This window comes from Pseudophryne corroboree, chromosome 8, assembly GCF_028390025.1.
Source record: "Pseudophryne corroboree isolate aPseCor3 chromosome 8, aPseCor3.hap2, whole genome shotgun sequence".
Lineage (NCBI taxonomy): Eukaryota > Metazoa > Chordata > Amphibia > Anura > Myobatrachidae > Pseudophryne > Pseudophryne corroboree.
The window spans coordinates 78,492,256-78,509,224 of record NC_086451.1 but is presented as its reverse complement, the minus strand read 5'-3'; the positions used below and the strand labels follow the sequence as shown (position 1 = coordinate 78,509,224).

At 45.4% G+C, this 16,969-nt stretch overlaps 1 protein-coding gene across 2 annotated transcripts in view; it reads left to right on the top strand.

Annotated features, from left to right (window-relative positions):
* FUBP3 (far upstream element binding protein 3) overlaps nt 1-16,969 on the top strand; it is a 116,684-nt gene that overhangs the window by 39,568 nt on the left and 60,147 nt on the right. Inside the window, exon 3 of one of the 2 annotated variants that reach the window (XM_063936713.1) lies at nt 9,702-9,740. The exons of the other annotated variant lie outside the window; for it this stretch is intronic. Within the exon in view, the coding sequence (XP_063792783.1) occupies nt 9,702-9,740 (39 nt within the window). The remainder of the gene's footprint in view (nt 1-9,701; nt 9,741-16,969) is intronic. 2 annotated transcript variants of the gene reach the window in all.

Below are 16,969 nucleotides of genomic sequence, written 5' to 3'. Positions count from 1 at the left end.
GCTCTCCGTATCTATGTGAAGAGAACAGCCTCTCTTAGGAGATCCGATTCTCTCTTTGTACTTTTTGGTTTTCACAAGCGTGGCTGGCCTGCGAATAAGCAGACCTTGGCCAGATGGATTAGAATGGTGATTGCACAAGCTTATGCACAGGCTGGTCTTCCAGCTCCTGCTGCTATTAAAGCCCATTCTACTCGGTCTGTTGGACCTTCTTAGACGGCCTGCCGTGGCGCGTCCCTAGAACAATTGTGCAAGGCGGCTACATTGTCCTCAGTGAACACGTTCATTAGGTTCTATGCCTTTGATACTTCCGCCTTGCAGGATGCTTCCTTTAGACGCCGGGTTCTTGTACCCGCTACAGTGCGTCCCCTCCCATGAGGAACTGCTTTAGGACATCCCCGATGTTGTTCTCCGTGGAATACCAGTGTACACCGCTGCAGAAAAGGAGATTTATGGTAAGACTTACCATGGTTAAGTCTTTCTGCGAGGTACACTGGATTCCACAGGGTGCCCACCCTGATGCACTTAGCTTCCTTGTTTTTGTATGGCATTAGCCGCTGGTACCTTCTCCTGTCGTAAGAATGTGGTTCTATGTGGCTAACTACTATCGCCTCTTTTACCTGCTACTGCATTGGACTGGTTAACAAAACTGAACTCCAGCGCCTAGAGGTGGGGATATAGAGGAGGTGGTGCAGTGCATCCTGGGAACAGTCAAAGCTTTAGCCTGTTGGTGCCTTGGATCAAGATCCAGCTCTACACCCCAATGTTTTTCCCTGTGGAATCCAGTGTACCTCGCAGAAAGAGATTAAACCATGTTAAGTCTTACTATAAATCTCCTTATTCTCTCCGTACTTGCGTGGGTTTCCTCCGGGTACTCTGGTTTCCTTCCGCAATCCAAAAATATACTCGTAGGTTAATTGGATCCCAACAAAATTAACCCTAGCGTTAATGTGTGCGTGTACCTGTGGTAGGGAAAATAGATGGTAAGCTCCACTGGGGCAGGGACTCATCTGAATGGCCAAAAAATATTCTCTGGAAAGCGATGCGGAATATGTGTGCGCTATATAAATAATTGATAAATAAATTTCTCTTACGTCCTAGAGGATGCTGGGGACTCCGTAAGGACCATGGGATATAGACGGGCTCCGCAGGAGACATGGGCACTCTAAAGACTTTAGATGGGTGTGCACTGGCTCCTCCCTCTATGCCCCTCCTCCAGACCTCAGTTGGATCCTGTGCCCAGAGGAGACTGGGTGCACTGCAGGGGAGCTCTACTGAGTTTCTCTGAAAGTCTTTTGTTAGGTTTTTTATTTTCAGGGAGCACTGCTGGCAACAGGCTCCCTGCATCGTGGGACTGAGGAGAGAGAAGCAGACCTACTTAAATGATAGGCTCTGCTTCTTAGGCTACTGGACATCATTAGCTCCAGTGGGTCGGAACGCAGGTCTCACCCTCGCCATTCGTCCCGGAGCCGCGCCGCCGTCGTCCTCACAGAGCCGGAAGATAGAAGCCGGGTGAGTATGAGAAGAAAGAAGACTTCAAAGGCGGCTGAAGACTTCAGATCTTCAATGAGGTAACGCTGCATGCCATTGCTCCCGCATTTACACACACACTGGTGGCACTGTATGGGTGCAGGGCGCAGGGGGGGGGGGCGCCCTGGGCAGCAATTATGAAACCTCTAGGGAACTGGCATAGATATATACTGCGGAGGCTGTATATTGCAAAAAACCCGCCAGTATAAGGATTTGAGCGGGACCGAAGCCCGCCGTTGAGGGGGCGGAGCTTGATCCCTCAGCACTAACCAGCGCCATTTTCTCCACAGCACGCTGCAGGGAAGCTGGCTCCCCGGACTCTCCCCTGCTGAACACATGTACAGAAGGCAAAAAAGAGGGGGGGGGGGGGGGGGCACATTTATTTGGCGCAGTGAGTATATGTATATAAAAGCGCTGTACTGGCTGGGATATTATTGCAGTGTCCGGTGGCGCTGGGTGTGTGCAGGCATACTCTCTCTCTGTTTCTCCAAAAGGCCTTATTGGGGGACTCTCTCTCTCTCTCTCTCTCTCTCTCTCTCTCTCTCTCTCTCTCTCTCTCTCTCTCTCTCTCTCTCTCTCTCTCTCTCTCTCTCTCTCTCTCTCTCTCTCTTTCTTTCTCTTTTTTTTTTTTTTTATATATATATATATATATACTGATTGGTTGGATATGTGGAATGTTTTAAATGCAAATGTGTCTTTATTACATAAGAGAATGGACAAAGCGGAGTCCAGAGAAAAAACAGGGAGTCAATCCATGGCTTTGGCTGTATCACAGGACCCTCCAGGGTCTCAGAAACGTCCCCTGTCCCAAGTAGCAGACACTGATACCGACACGGATTCTGACTCCAGTGTCGACTACGATGATGCAAGATTACACCCAAGGGTGTCCAAAAGTATTCATTATATGATTATTGCAATAAAAGATGTTTTGCATATCACAGATGACCCCTCTGTACCTGACACGAGGGTATGCATGTTTAAGGAAAAGAAGCCTAAGGTAACCTTTCCCCCATCTCATGAGCTGAACGCGTTATTTGGTAAGGCTTGGAAAACTCCAGACAAGAAACTGCAGATTCCCAAGAGAATTCTTATGGCGTATCCTTTCCCCGCACAGGACAGGTTACGGTGGGAATCCTCGCCCAGGGTGGACAAGGCTTTGACGCGCTTGTCCAAAAAGGTGGCGCTGCCGTCTCCAGACACGGCAGCCCTCAAGGATCCTGCTGATCGCAGACAGGAAACTACCTTAAAATCAATTTATGCACATACGGATGCCTTGCTCAGACTGGCAATAGCGTCGGCTTGGGTATGCTGCGCAGTAGCAGCATGGGCAGATAACTTGTCATCTGACATTGATACCCTAGATAGGGATAGCATTTTATTGACCTTGGGTCACATTAAAGACGCAGCCTTATATATGAGAGACACTGCGAGAGACGACGGGCTGTTAGGTTCAAGAGCCAACGCCATGGCAATTTCTTCTAGGCGAGCCCTGTGGACCTGCCAATGGACGGGTGATGCCGACTCAAAGAGACATATGGAAGTTTTGCCTTACAAGGGTGAGGGTCTCGCGGACCTGGTTTCCACAGCTACCGCGGGTAAATCTACTTTTTTACCTTATGTTCCCCCACAGCAAAAGAAAACACCACAATATCAGATGCAGTCCTTTCGGTCGCATAAGTCCAGAATAGGTCGGGGCTCTTCCTTCCTCGCCAGAGGTAAAGGTGTAGAGGGAAAAGAATGCCTGCTACGGCTAGTTCCCAGGAGCAGAAGTCCTCCCCGGCTTCTACTAAATCCACCGCATGACGCTGGGGCTCTGCTGCCGGAGTCCGCGCCGATGGGGGCACGTCTTCGACTCTTCAGCCACGTCTGGGTTCTGTGAGACGTGGATCCTTGGGCGATGGAAATTGTATCCCAAGGCTACAAGCTGGAATTCGAAGAGGTGCCTCCTCGCCGATTTTTCAAATCGGCTTTACCAGCTTCTCCCCCAGAGAGGGAAATTAGTTTTAGCTGCAATTTAAAAACTGTGTTAACAGCAAGTGGTTATCAAAGTTCCCCTAGTCGGGGAAGGGGTACTATTTAACTCTGTTTGTGGTCCCGAAACCGAATGGCTCGGTCAGACCCATTCTGAATCTAAAATCCCTAAACCTGTACTTGAAAAAGTTCAAATTCAAGATGGAATCGCTCCGGGCAGTTATCTCCAGCCTGGAAGGGGGGGATTTTATGGTGTCTCTAGACATAAAGGATGCATACCTTCATGTCCCCATATATCCCCCTCATCAGGCGTACAGGACTGTCATTACCAGTTTCAGACGTTGCCGTTTGGGCTTTCCACGGCCCCGAGGATTTTCACCAAGGTAATGGCGGAAATGATGGTGCTCCTGCGCAGGAAGGGAGTCACAATTATCCCGTACTTGGACGATCTCCTGATAAAAGCGAGATCGAGAGATCAGTTGCTGAAAAGCGTGTCGCTCTCCCTGAGAGTGCTGCAGCAGCATGGCTAGATTCTAAATCTACCAAAGTCACAGTTGATTCCAACGACTCGGCTATCTTTCTTAGGCATGATTCTGGACACGGAACAGAAGAGGGTTTTTCTCCCAAGGGAAAAAGCCCAGGAACTCCAGAACATGGTCAGGGACCTGCTAAAACCAAAAAGAGTGTCAGTCCATCAATGCACTCGTGTACTGGGAAAAATTGTGGCGACCTACGAGGCCATCGCATTCGGCAGGTTCCATGCGAGGACGTTTCAGTGGGACCTTCTGGACAAGTGGTCGGGGTCCCATCTACAAATACATCAGAAAATAAGCCTGTCCCCCAGGGCCAGGGTGTCCCTCCTGTGGTGGCTGCAGAGTACTCACCTTCTCGAGGGTCGCAGGTTCGGCATTCAAGACTGGGTTCTGGTGACCACAGAAGCGAGCCTCCGAGGGTGGGGAGCAGTCACACAAGGAAGAAATTTTCAGGGACTATGGTCAAGCCAGGAGGCTTGTCTACACATCAACGTACTGGAATTGAGGGCCTACGACAAGCGGTGAATCTTCTTCGCGGCATACCAATTTCTCACTTGGAAAGTGGTCATGTTGCTGGCCTTGGCATCTGCAAGGCGGGTGTCCGAATTGGCGGCTTTGTCTCACAAGAGCCCCTCTCTGATTTTCCATGTGGTTCGAGCAGAGTTGAGAACTCTTCCTCAATTTTTGCCTAAGGTGGTTTCGTCATTTCATATGAACCAACGTATTGTGGTGCCTGTGGCTACGGGGGACTTGGAGGATTCCAAGTCCCTTGATGTAGTCAGGGCCTTGAAAATTTATGTAGCCAGGACGGCTCGAGTTCGGAAAACAGAGGCACTGTTTGTCCTGTATGCGGCCAACAAAGTTGGCGCTCCTGCTTCTAAGCAGACTATTGATCGCTGGATCTGTAACACGATTCAGCAGGCTCATTCTACGGCTGGATTGACGGTACCAAATTCGGTAAAGGCCCATTCCACTAGGAAGGTGGGCTCTTCTTGGGCGGCCGCCCGAGGTGTCTCGGCATTGCAACTTTGCCGAGCGGCTACTTGGTCGGGTTCAAACACTTTTGCTAAATTCTACAAGTTTGATACCCTGGCTGATGAGGACCTCCTGTTTGCTCAATCGGTGCTGCAGAGTCATCCGCACTCTCCCGCCCGGTCTGGAGCTTTGGTATAATCCCCATGGTCCTTACGGAGTCCCCAGCATCCTCTAGGACGTAAGAGAAAATAAGATTTTAAACCTACCGGTAAATCTTTTTCTCCTAGTCCGTAGCGGATGCTGGGCGCCCGTCCCAGTGCGGAAATATTTCTGCAAGGCTTGTATATAGTTGTTGCTTACATAAGGGTTATGTTACAGTTAAGGTCAGTCTTGGCTGATGCTGTTTTGTTCATACTGTTAACTGGTTGCGTATATTCCAGGTTATACGGTGTGGATGGTGTGGGCTGGTATGAATCTTGCCCTTAGATTAACAAAAATCCTTTCCTCGTACTATCCGTCTCCTCTGGGCACAGTTTCTCTAACTGAGGTCTGGAGGAGGGGCATAGAGGGAGGAGCCAGTGCACACCCATCTAAAGTCTTTAGAGTGCCCATGTCTCCTGCAGAGTCCGTCTATACCCCATGGTCCTTACGGAGTCCCCAGCATCCTCTACGGACTAGGAGAAAAAGATTTACCGGTAGGTTTAAAATCTTATTTTCTGTTGCTGTTAGCCTGTGTTATCATGCAGTAAATCCTACATTATTGTGCCATTGATGCTTCCCACATACGTTGCAGTAACTTTCAGTTAGGTATGAGCTATTTCTTTAAAAAAAAATTGGAGCTGTTTAATTGTCGCATATGCCTTCTTTAATTTTAATTGTCAGTATTTACTAATATTTTATACTTTTTTATTTTTTATTTTATTTTTTTAAATTCAACGAATTGATTGTTTTTTCGCTTTTTATTAAATTATGAATGGATTTCTTCCAACATGGAGATAGACCAGGTAATCTACTTGTATGGGTGGGACTCTTCTGCTAATAAAACCATGGCAAGTCGTGATGTTTGCCTTGAGAGATTAGACAAATATCTAGAAGGTATGCATGGCAAAATATGGAATTACTTGCTGCAGGAGTGTGGTGTATGAATTCATTGCCCCCAAATGACCTGTTCGTGTGAGGATACGGTCGTTAGGTCGACCACTCAAGGTCGACATGGTCAATAGGTCGACATGGTCAATAGGTTGACATGTACTAGGTCGACCAGAGTTTTTCACCAATTTTTTTTTCTTTTTCATTGTTTGGACTTTTTCATACTTGACGATCCATGTGGACTACAATTGGGAACGGTAACCTGTGCCGAGCGCAGCGAGGCACCTTGACGTAAGCCAAGTGAGAGGACACTGTGCACTAATTGGGGTTCCCCCTCACTTTTATGAAGAAAACAACATGAAAAAAAGTCCAAAAACCCATGTCGACCTAGTACATGTCGACCTTCCATGTTCGGCCTAATGCATGTCGACCCAACGACTGTCGACCTAAGTTGAGTCAACCCAACGACCAATACCCTTCGTGTGACAGGGCCCAAACTACTTTGTGTGTGGCCCGCCCCCCAACAGTTTTTGCTTTAAAGGATATCATTCCTGATTTTAGGCATAAGTGCAGATAAAGCCAATGCCGAGAGATGTCCTGTTCTCCATTTCCCTACATAGTGGTTTGGTGAGTAATAATGAAATCACATACAGCCAGAGTTTAATGTCCGTGCTCCAAGCACTTTGCGTCACTTGCCTCGGTGGTGTTCCTAGGAACTTGAAAGCCAACAAAATGGCTGTGCACAGACAACTAGGCACTTGCATGCATTTGGTAGTTTATGTGCATTTGCTGGTGTGCGCAGAGACACTAAGTAAGCTTGCTAGCTGTAACTATGGTCAGTGGTTCTCAAAGGATTATGGGATGTAACTTGGAACAGCTGGATGGGGCTAATTCTACAAGCTGCTATTGTGGTGAGGGACAAAACACAGCAGTTTATTGTGGAATATTTTTGTGTTTGGGCAGAGTTACATGTTTGTACCTTCTCCCGGTCCAGATGTCTTAGTATGTACTCCTCCTTTTCCCAAACATCACTAAACAGGACAGTTCTTTTTAATGATATGTAATAAAGAGAACATGCAGACACAAGTCGTTTATACTATAAACTGTACAGCCCACAACAATGTACCCTCACAACTGTCCCTAAGTTCCTAGCTGAGCCACAGTCTCTCCTCTTTGTTTCGGCTGTGTCCGTATACTATTAGAATGTAAGCTCTTTGTGAACAGGGCTCTTTCTGTTTTTTTTTTTTTTTTTTGTTTGTTTTTTTTTTTTTTTATTGTCTACCTGTGTCGTCCTGTTTTATGTATGCTGTTTTCTTCCCTGCTGTCTAACGCTCCGGAGCTCTGTGCCTGCCCGACACCTTGGAGCTCCGTGACACCTTGCAAATGAGCGATAATAGGGCAATCTTGAACCACAAGGCAAAGTATGGCCTGCCAACCATAGGCTGTAGTGAAACAGCTGGAGAGCCAGCGATGAGCTAGGCTGGTGTGTAGCTACAGGTTTCCTGCCTCGGATGAGTTTGAAGCATTTCCGTCACACTGTGTGCCTGTGCTGCTGTTTACTCACCTTTTGGCCCCTGCCTGCGGCTTGCAGTGTGTATAAATAACATCTGCTCTGTCATTCGATCCTATTATATTTTTATGCAGATTTTTTTAATTTTTTTTGAGCTGTGGGTTTACACAGCCGTGTGGCAGCAGGAAAGTCTCATGCAGCTCTGAGGCCTGAGCCCGGCGGGTGCATGTGTCTACCAAACAGCTGGTACTTGTAATATAAATAAGACGTTTATCAGAAGCAAAGTGATTGCTCTGCAAATCTCACTATCTTCCAAATGAGGCCTTGGCGAGGCTGAAGGACCTTCAACTTGCTCTGCAGTGTGCTAGCTGCTGCTTTTGTGGTTACAGAATGGCTGGAGAATATCTGAGATGCCGCCATTCTGTGTGTGTTTCTGGTGCTGCTTGCTCATGGTCTCCTCGCCCTGGGTCATTTTGCACTCAGTACAGGTACAGTCAGTGGGTCTTGTTCTCTAGCTGTTAGAGATGAACCGAGACAAACTCGTTAGCGCTCACGCATGTCACCTCAGAGAAAGTCTGTGCCGCTGACTCAGGTCATATGTATACGCTGCTATGTTTGTGTGTCACAGCCATGTTACAGAAGTCATTTGAAGCAAATTAAATGTACATGGCTGCTCACCACTCTACTTTTTAAGCAGGATCCTAATGACAGCCACTATATGTCAGCAAAGGTTGCGGTTTAGAATAAAGCTGAGCACGCATGGGGTAATCTTGCAGCCGGACCTAAAGCAGAGAGTGACAGGATCGTCATTCATCGAGACCTTTTATGTGACCAGATTGGACTAGAGACAGCCATTCTGATTGAGCGGCAGCGTCACTGCGAGCCAGTACTGCGTATGTAGTGACGGCAAGCACAGAGCATTTCCCAACATGCCTGACAATGATCCTGTGGATGGTTAGGGTCACCGTGCCGCTCATTTTAGTGGCTTAACGTGCTGCGACAATACTTAATATCGGCTGATATATATATATATATATATATATATATATATATATACACACACACACACATACACACATACACACACACACACGTCTTTATATGTACTAAATTGGTTATACTTATTCAAGCAACAAATCGTTGTGTCTGTGTATATATAATATATTGTTGTTGTAAACTTTACTCATTACTTCTATACCAAAGCAATCATCCTATCTAGCTGGGAGCTGTAGTGCATCCCTCATTTGCACACAGTGCAGGCAGCGGTTTTGTGTTGTGAACCAATAGAGTGCAGCATACAGATAGCTCTGAATACTTGTTATTGACATCATGCTTTATTAATGTCACTGGTTTCTCTTGCATTGAAAGGCTGCATTCTCATGAATGCTGGTTCCCTGTACAGTTTTGGGGGGTAATTTAGACCTGATTGCTGCTGTGCGTTTTCACACAGCGGGCGATCGGATCCAAACTGCGCATGCGTATGCACCACAATGCGCAGTCGCGATGGATGGCTGCAAAGCGGATCGCGGGTTTATGCGACAGATCTGTTCTCAAGGAGCTTTGACAGGAAGAAGGCGTTTGTGGGTGTCAACTGACTGTTTTCAAGGAGTGTTTGGAAAAAACGCAGGCGTTTGCAGGGAGGGTGTCTGACGTCAAATCCAGTCCTGAACAGGCTGATGTTTTTGCAGGGGCTGATTAAGTCCTGGGCTGCGCAGAGACTGCACAAAATCAGTTTTTGCAGCTCTGCTACACACGTGATCGCACACTTGCACAGCTGAAAAATACACTCCCCTTGTAGGCGGCAACTATCTGATCGCAGGGCTGCAAAAATCGCCCAGCGATCAGGTTTGAATTACCCCCTAGGTGCTTTTTTAGGCCGCAGCGAAATTCAAACCACTGGGGAGTGTTTTTACTTTCAACCAATGAGAGAGGGATATTTGCTCTACTGGTTTCATTTGTGATCTCCACCATAAACACCCTAACCTGACTTTCTTATTACCTGTAGTGCTTTTTGCATGCCTCACTAATTTATCTTTCAATAAGAGTCCTGTGTGTTCCTTCTTTTCTTCCCCCTCCGTCTCTTCTCTGTGTGACAGAACAGCCGGATTGTAAAAAACTGGCACCTGTGAATGATCGTAAGTAGCCCCCTCCTGGCCTGCGCAGGTTGTCTGTCTGCTGTCTGAACTCTCTGCATGTTGCAGCACTGTCTGGAGCTACAAAGGAACAGACCCCAGCCCGTTTTTATGACCGGATTATTCTTCACTCCCCCTCCTTGCACTTACACCTTCTTGTTTTTTGCATGTGGCGGATGAAGATCTTCTATATCTCATTAGCAAACATGTTTGGCGAGGCACATTTCCGGGAGGTACGACATGGGTTGTAGTTGTTATTGTTAAAGTTGTTTTATATTCAAGAGCTACTAATAACATTCCCACGTGCCTGTGATCCCAGAACCTCACCTATGTGATATTGTAGTTGCACTTGCTGTGCACTGGAGTATCAGCGCTGGTCTGCTAAGGGACTGACTGCATGTCTGATTCATTATAGGGGTCTCTCACATAAAGTACGTCATTTACCATTGTTAGACTGCAGCTATATAATATGCAGTAGCCTAGTGTTTGTTACTTTTCACCTAATCTGTTCCTGCACCTCAACTCCTATTTGCCCCTGCACGGCTGTCTTCCTCCCCCCCACAAACACACACACGCACATGGAAAATGTTTCTATAATCTGGGGCTTACCCCCCTCCCAACACCTAATGTTACCAGAACTTCTGACTAAGGAGACCGGAAAGGATAATTGCTGACCCAGCCGTGTAGACTCGGGGGTATATTTGCTAAAGCTTCTAAATCAGAATTGGGGATGTTGCCAATAGCAACCAGTTGATAGCATCTGATTGGTTGCTATGGGCAAGATCACCACCAATTTTAGAAGCTTTAGTAAATTTACCCCTAAGACACCTGTGCACGGTTAAAGGCATCCTGAAAACATGAGCTGCGCTTGAGAACCCGTTTTGGAAAACACTGGTCTGTTCGCCCTGGCTTCAGACTCTTGTAGCCTCATATGCAAGGTATAGTAGGCAAATGTGTTCTTGCCTGGTAACCTCTGCAGCCGTGCCTGGTGCCCCACACGGGACACTTAGATGTTGCAGGAGTGGGTAAGGCTTTTATACCCTTGCCCACTCATGCAGCATCTAAGGGTTGCTTTCCCACTCTGGATGCTATAATATGTATCTTGAGGGGGGGGGGGGGGGGACCCTTTATCTGCAGTGTTATGAGCCCACCAATGTTATGAGTAGCTCTAGTTATATAAGGCTTCTACTATAAGTTAATGGGTCCTGTTTTAAGCATAAACTTTTATTCTGTTCTGTTCCAAGCCTTTGCATGTCTTGCCAAGATGACGTCCCATGTTTCGGTACTACATGTCCTTCTATGTCTTTCTGTCTTTCAGTTGCATTCTAACCTCACAATATGTCTCTCTTCAATTGTGTATAATGCAGGGGAAGGGTTATACTATAATTAGGTATCTGTTTGGCCTGCAAGCAAATGTAGAGGTTTTGTGCCTGCTCCGTCATTGTGGGGTCTAACTCAGCTCAGTGTGATGTGTGGATACACACATTGCCATATAATACAGTAGCCCAACACAGCCAGTTTTCCTACGTGCCTCTATGGGGCGCGAGGCACAATTGGCAATGTTGTTGGTCGCAACCTGTGTTCTGGAATGGCACATTGCGCAGAGTTGAATCAACCCCAATACGTCTGCCTGGAAATGGCTGCATCCCAGAGCTGGCAAGACCCATTTCCCTAGCTGTTATGCTTGCAAAGATTATAGCACATGGATTACAATGACAGGAACGTTTGGGACGGGGATACAGGAATTATGGGAAAGTGTAGTTAGCCATGGCTCTTTATTGCATGTTAAGGTCTGCATGCGAGTCAAGTAATTGGTAGGTAAAGTACTGTAGCATGATATTATTGTAGTTTGTGTTCTGTAAATACAACTATAGACAAATGTAGGGCTTGTGTGGCTTTAATTGAATCATTTTATGAAAACTAACTTGTGTTTATTTGAAATGACATGGTCTTAGGAAAATGATTGTGGGTGTTAAATGTTTGCCATAAGTTGCTTTATAAACCATTGTTTAGCCTTCATCAGAGACGTTTGTCGGATAAGAATAACTGAGATTCACCCACTGCTTCACTTCTACTTTATTCAGAGTGGGAGTGGGCATTGAGTCCTCTGCAGTAGTGTGACACACCGTAACCAGATACGCTCCTCAGAAACTGCCTGTTTACCCTGCTAATGCAATGTGGTTGTTAAGAGAATCCATTACTGATAGCTAAATTTATAAACCCGCCACAGAATTCCCCCAGCACACTATAAATGAGATTCAGATCCTATATGATAGGAGTAATGTAGAGATCTCCGTTACATATATTTGCAAAGATATGTTTAAGCCACGTCATGGTGTCTCTGATATAGTGGTCCTTACACTACGTGTTAATAGTACCCACTTTGGGTCATACATTGTTGCTGTTGCTACATTATGATAGTACATACATTTTTATATATTTCTAAATTGAGAGCTAACTCACCTGGAGGCACCCCAAGAACCTCATAATGGCACTATGGGGACCATGCAAGCCGCTCAGAACCGTAATACTCAAAAATGTCAAGTTGCTTAAATGAATTGTAGTCCTGTGGGGGTGGGGGGTAATCTAGACAAGAAAAAAAAGATCCCCCAGCACACTATAATTGACAAGTACTGTATATAAATTACATTTATATCCTATTTGAAAGTAGAAATGCAGAGGTTTCCATTATATGTACTCTCAAAGATATGTTTAAGTCACCAGCCACTTCAGTGTCTCTGCTATGGTGGTGCTAGCACTACATGATGATATGCATTTATGGCCCCATATTTTTGGCCAAACTTTTGCCTCAAGTACCTTAATTTTATTCCATGTCAAATTGCAGTATATTATAGTAGTTCTGATTAGCCGTGTACTTAAAGCCTACTTCTGTGGAACACATGGCATGCTGGGGGTGGGGGGTGCAGGAGGTCTTTCCCCTTCATGGTTATACTGGTAAATAGATGTGCAGAATGTGGCAAGTTGAAAGTTTATCTTTTTGTCTTGTTTTTTTGTTTTTTTTTATTTGATGCAAAGCTTTGAGGAGACATCTTTTTGTATTTACTCAGACTTGTGTATATGCACTATGAGGACAGAAGTGATTGGAGACTGAAAGCAAATACATCAACAAGATTTTATTGACCCCTGTGCTTTGTAGGTCACTCTCGTGCAGTGATTACTGCAGACAGCCTCCTTGGCAAACTATCCACAAGTTCCCGGACAACAGCAGGCGGTATGTTTTGCCATTCCGCCGTAAGTGCAGTGACACTGAAGAAGGTTGAGTCGGCCTAGAATGCATCAGTTGCTCCAATTCACCCCAAAGGTTTTCGATGGGTTTAAGATCTGGACTCTGAGCTGTCAGTTCATCCAGGTTACCACATTTTCTGTATACCAGTCCAGCGTTGCCCCGGAAACATGGCAGGTGTCATTGTCGTCCTAATAAAAACATTTGTCGTTTCCACAGAACTGCCACAATGTAGGGAGCGCAGAGCAATCGAGAACATCTCTGTAGTTCTCAGAGTTAAAATGCATGGTCACATTAACTAGACCCATGCCAAACCAGCCCCACAGCATTACGCCACCACCTCCATGCTTTACTGTAGGCATTGTATGTAGGCATCAGACGTTCTCCTGACAATCTGCAAACCCAAGCACGTCCATCTGATCTGAAAAGTGTAATATGGGATTCATCATTCCATAACACTCGCCGCCATTGTTCCACTGTCCAGTTTTTCCTCTTTACGCCATCCTAATCACTGGGATGCATTCTTTGTGATTAGAGGTCTATGATCAGCTGCTCGCCCATAATATCCAAGTACATGGGCCTCCCTACGAAGTGTTCTTGCCGAAACAGGCACATTAGTGGTCATTTGGAACTTTTGTGCAATGGTATGCATGGAATGAACCCTGTTCCTTCACAGTTCCCTAGTTAGCACTCACCGGTTCCTGGGTTGCCGTTTCGGGGGTCTTCTGGGGTGAGGTGCATTCCTGCAGTGGCCGCTCATCTTCCACGCATTAATGACAAAGGACAGTGTATTTAGGAACCTTCCTAACAATGCATCTCACACTCATACCTCGATCGAGCAGCCTACGATGATCCACTAATCAAACTCTCAGCACCTTCCGACAAGCCGTTTCGTTAGCCAGTGATCTAATTAGTGCCCCACTACCTGTTTTTATAGCATCACAAACACACGTCTGCTGCGAAAGCACACCATTTCACTAGCGCAGGGATGTCCAATCACTTTTATCTACATAGTGTATAATAGTCCATGCCCAGATAGACTTCCATAGCATTGCTTGGAAATGTTTGAAGAAGGTCTCCAGTCCCTAACGCAAAACAATTGCACAACACTTCATCTCATCTTGGGTCCACTGTCTGCATCGCTGCTTTTCTGAAATTCACAAAAACTGCTGCCATTGGGCACATTGATGTGTGGGTGCGGGCTTAACCTCTGTAAAGAGATCATTTTTACACTGCATCTCATAGGAAGTGCATTGGACATACAAAGTATTATGGGCACGTAGAGTCATTTTTATGGCTTCTACCACACACCTAGAAAACGCGTATGCACCTACAGTCTCCAGTGAGGCAGCTACAGTTGTTGTTATTTGGGATCTTACTAATCTTGTGCAGTACACAAATGATCTATAAAGGTGCCAGTAGAACATTCCTGCTCCAATAGGATTGTCCACATGTGTTCAGTGAAGGTAATGAGCCATCTGAACATGCTCGGCTTACCAACTATGTAATGGTTGTAATGGTTTGCAAGACGATGTGAGTCTTGGAGCTCCTGCCGTCTCACAAGCAATTACATCTGGCCCCAAATCCGGTTTAGCTGGATCTGTATTAAGCCTTCTAAAAAGTGGAGAAGTTGCTTCTAGCTCTCATTTATAAAGTACATTCTACAGTATATAAATGATAAGCTTGTTGCTACGGGCAATCTCTGCACTTTACTCTTTAAAAGGCTTGCTACCTCTCCCCCTTAGTGTATTATGTGCTTTATGATTTTGGTTATAAAGTTGTTTGTTGGTAATTTATCATCTATCCTAAGGAAATTACATTTCCATATAAAGGACATTTTAATATAGTTTGAATATGGTAAACTTTTTTGCATCTTGACTTGTCCTATCGAATCTTAGCATTTTAGTTGGTTTCTAAATGAAATTCCTTTCATAGATGTAGTCTTTCATAATTATCATAGCAGTAATTCACAAATTTGATAGTACAGGTTGAGTATCCCATACCCAAATATTCCAAAATACGGATTTTTTGAGCGAGTGTGAGATAGTGAAACCTTTGTTTTCTGATGGCTCAATGTACACAAACTTTGTTTAATACAAAAAGTTATTAAACATATTGTATTAAATGATCTTCAGGCTGTGTGTATAAGATGTATATGTAACATAAATGCATTCTGTGCTTAGACTTGGGTCCCATTACCATGATATCTCATTATGGTATGCCATTATTCCAAAATACGGTCCCAAGTATTTTGGATAAGGGATACTCAACCTGTATCCGTAATCCGATCTGTGCACAGGACTAGTCTGAGCATCAGGGCCTTTCAGATGAGGCTGTACCTTTGGTCGGAATTGGGAGTTCGACACTAAAATACTCCAAAATACTCCATGGAAATACTCCAAACGCAGCAAAGAGCTGGTGCATTCCATCTGTATTTCTTGACATGACCCCTTAATTATCCAACTGATTTAGATCCTTGCACTGTGGCGCATCCAGCTTATTCCGGGACCACACGTGTTGCAGTATGGCGCCAAATGGCCAATATCACCGTGTTGTTCGTTTAAGCCATGGACTCTCCTCTGGTTCTAACCCCATGCCAGTAACTTAGACTTCTGAACCTGTATGGCTAAGTTAACAATAGCTGGTACTTATGTGCATGTTCATGCAAACCCAATTCTTATCTCCTGCTTGGAAAATGGCACCATTGGTTGGGTGCTGGGGACGTAGAATTAGAAGTACTTTCCATATTACCATATCATTACATGTTTGCTTCTGGATTGCCGTTAAGTCCACTTTTGTCACCAAGCCTATAGAAATCTATTCTAACCGCTCTATTCAATGTATATATTGTGTGATAAGTATTCCTGTCATGGGTGATTGTGTTGTCTGTATACAACATTGTCATATTGGGGTCGATTCTATTCGGCAACTAATGAATAGCGCCGGGAATTAGCTCCCGACGCTATTCAATTCAGCAACTAGTTACGTCGGCGATGGCCCGTTCTCGCCGACAAAACAGGTTGAATTGTCGGGAGAACGGGCATTCTCCGACTTAACTCCCCGGCGCGAGGCTGATTCCCGAGAGAATCAGCCTCGCGCCGGCCGCGAGGCAGCACTTTTGTCGGGTTTCTCTTCTCATCCCCCGGGGATGAGAGAAGAATTCCCGACAATTGCAGGTAATTAGTTGCTGAATTGAATAGCGTCGGGAGCTTATTCCCGGCGCTATTCATTAGTTGCCGAATAGAATCGACCCCATAGTAATGCAACAGAACATGCCCTCTATATTGGATAAAAATGTGGGGGAGATATATCAAGCAGTAAAAAGTGGACGTTGCCTAGAGCAAGTGAATGAGTTTTGAGGTAGCATTTATCAAGTACATTCTATAAAATGACAGAAGCTGATTAGGCAACTTCTCCACTCTTTTCACTGCTTTGATACATTCCCCCCCCCGACACAAGTTATTGAGAGAGATTTGTTCTTCTATACCCATTGTATTTTGTCTTTCATGTAGTTTTAATAAAACAGTTTGGTTTAGAAGATTACTAGGATTATTGGAAATGTTCCATAATTGGTAGCTTGATTGAATCACAAAGTGACTGCGTCCACTGTGTGGGTGATGGGATCTCGTCATGACTTATGGTCGCCTCTCTCCCCCTCAAACAGTAGATAATTGGGAGTCATTTTACATAGTGTTATGACTTTATGTACTGCAGTGTTCATTCCGCCGAGTCTGGCTTACAGTCCGTGCTCTACACATAAAATTAGTTTCTGTGCTGTGGAGTTACCGCTATGTTTTTGGACTTTGGGTGAAAACCAGGACACCTACTGTAAATATGGGTAGAATGTACTAACTTTACAGAAGACACCCTTGTTGCATTCGAACATAACGCCAGTGCTGCGATGAAGCAAAGCCAGCAGCTGTCCAGCCATATAACAGCTATGTGCAGCAAATGGCATTTCCTTTCTGTATCAGGCAGGTGTATAAGA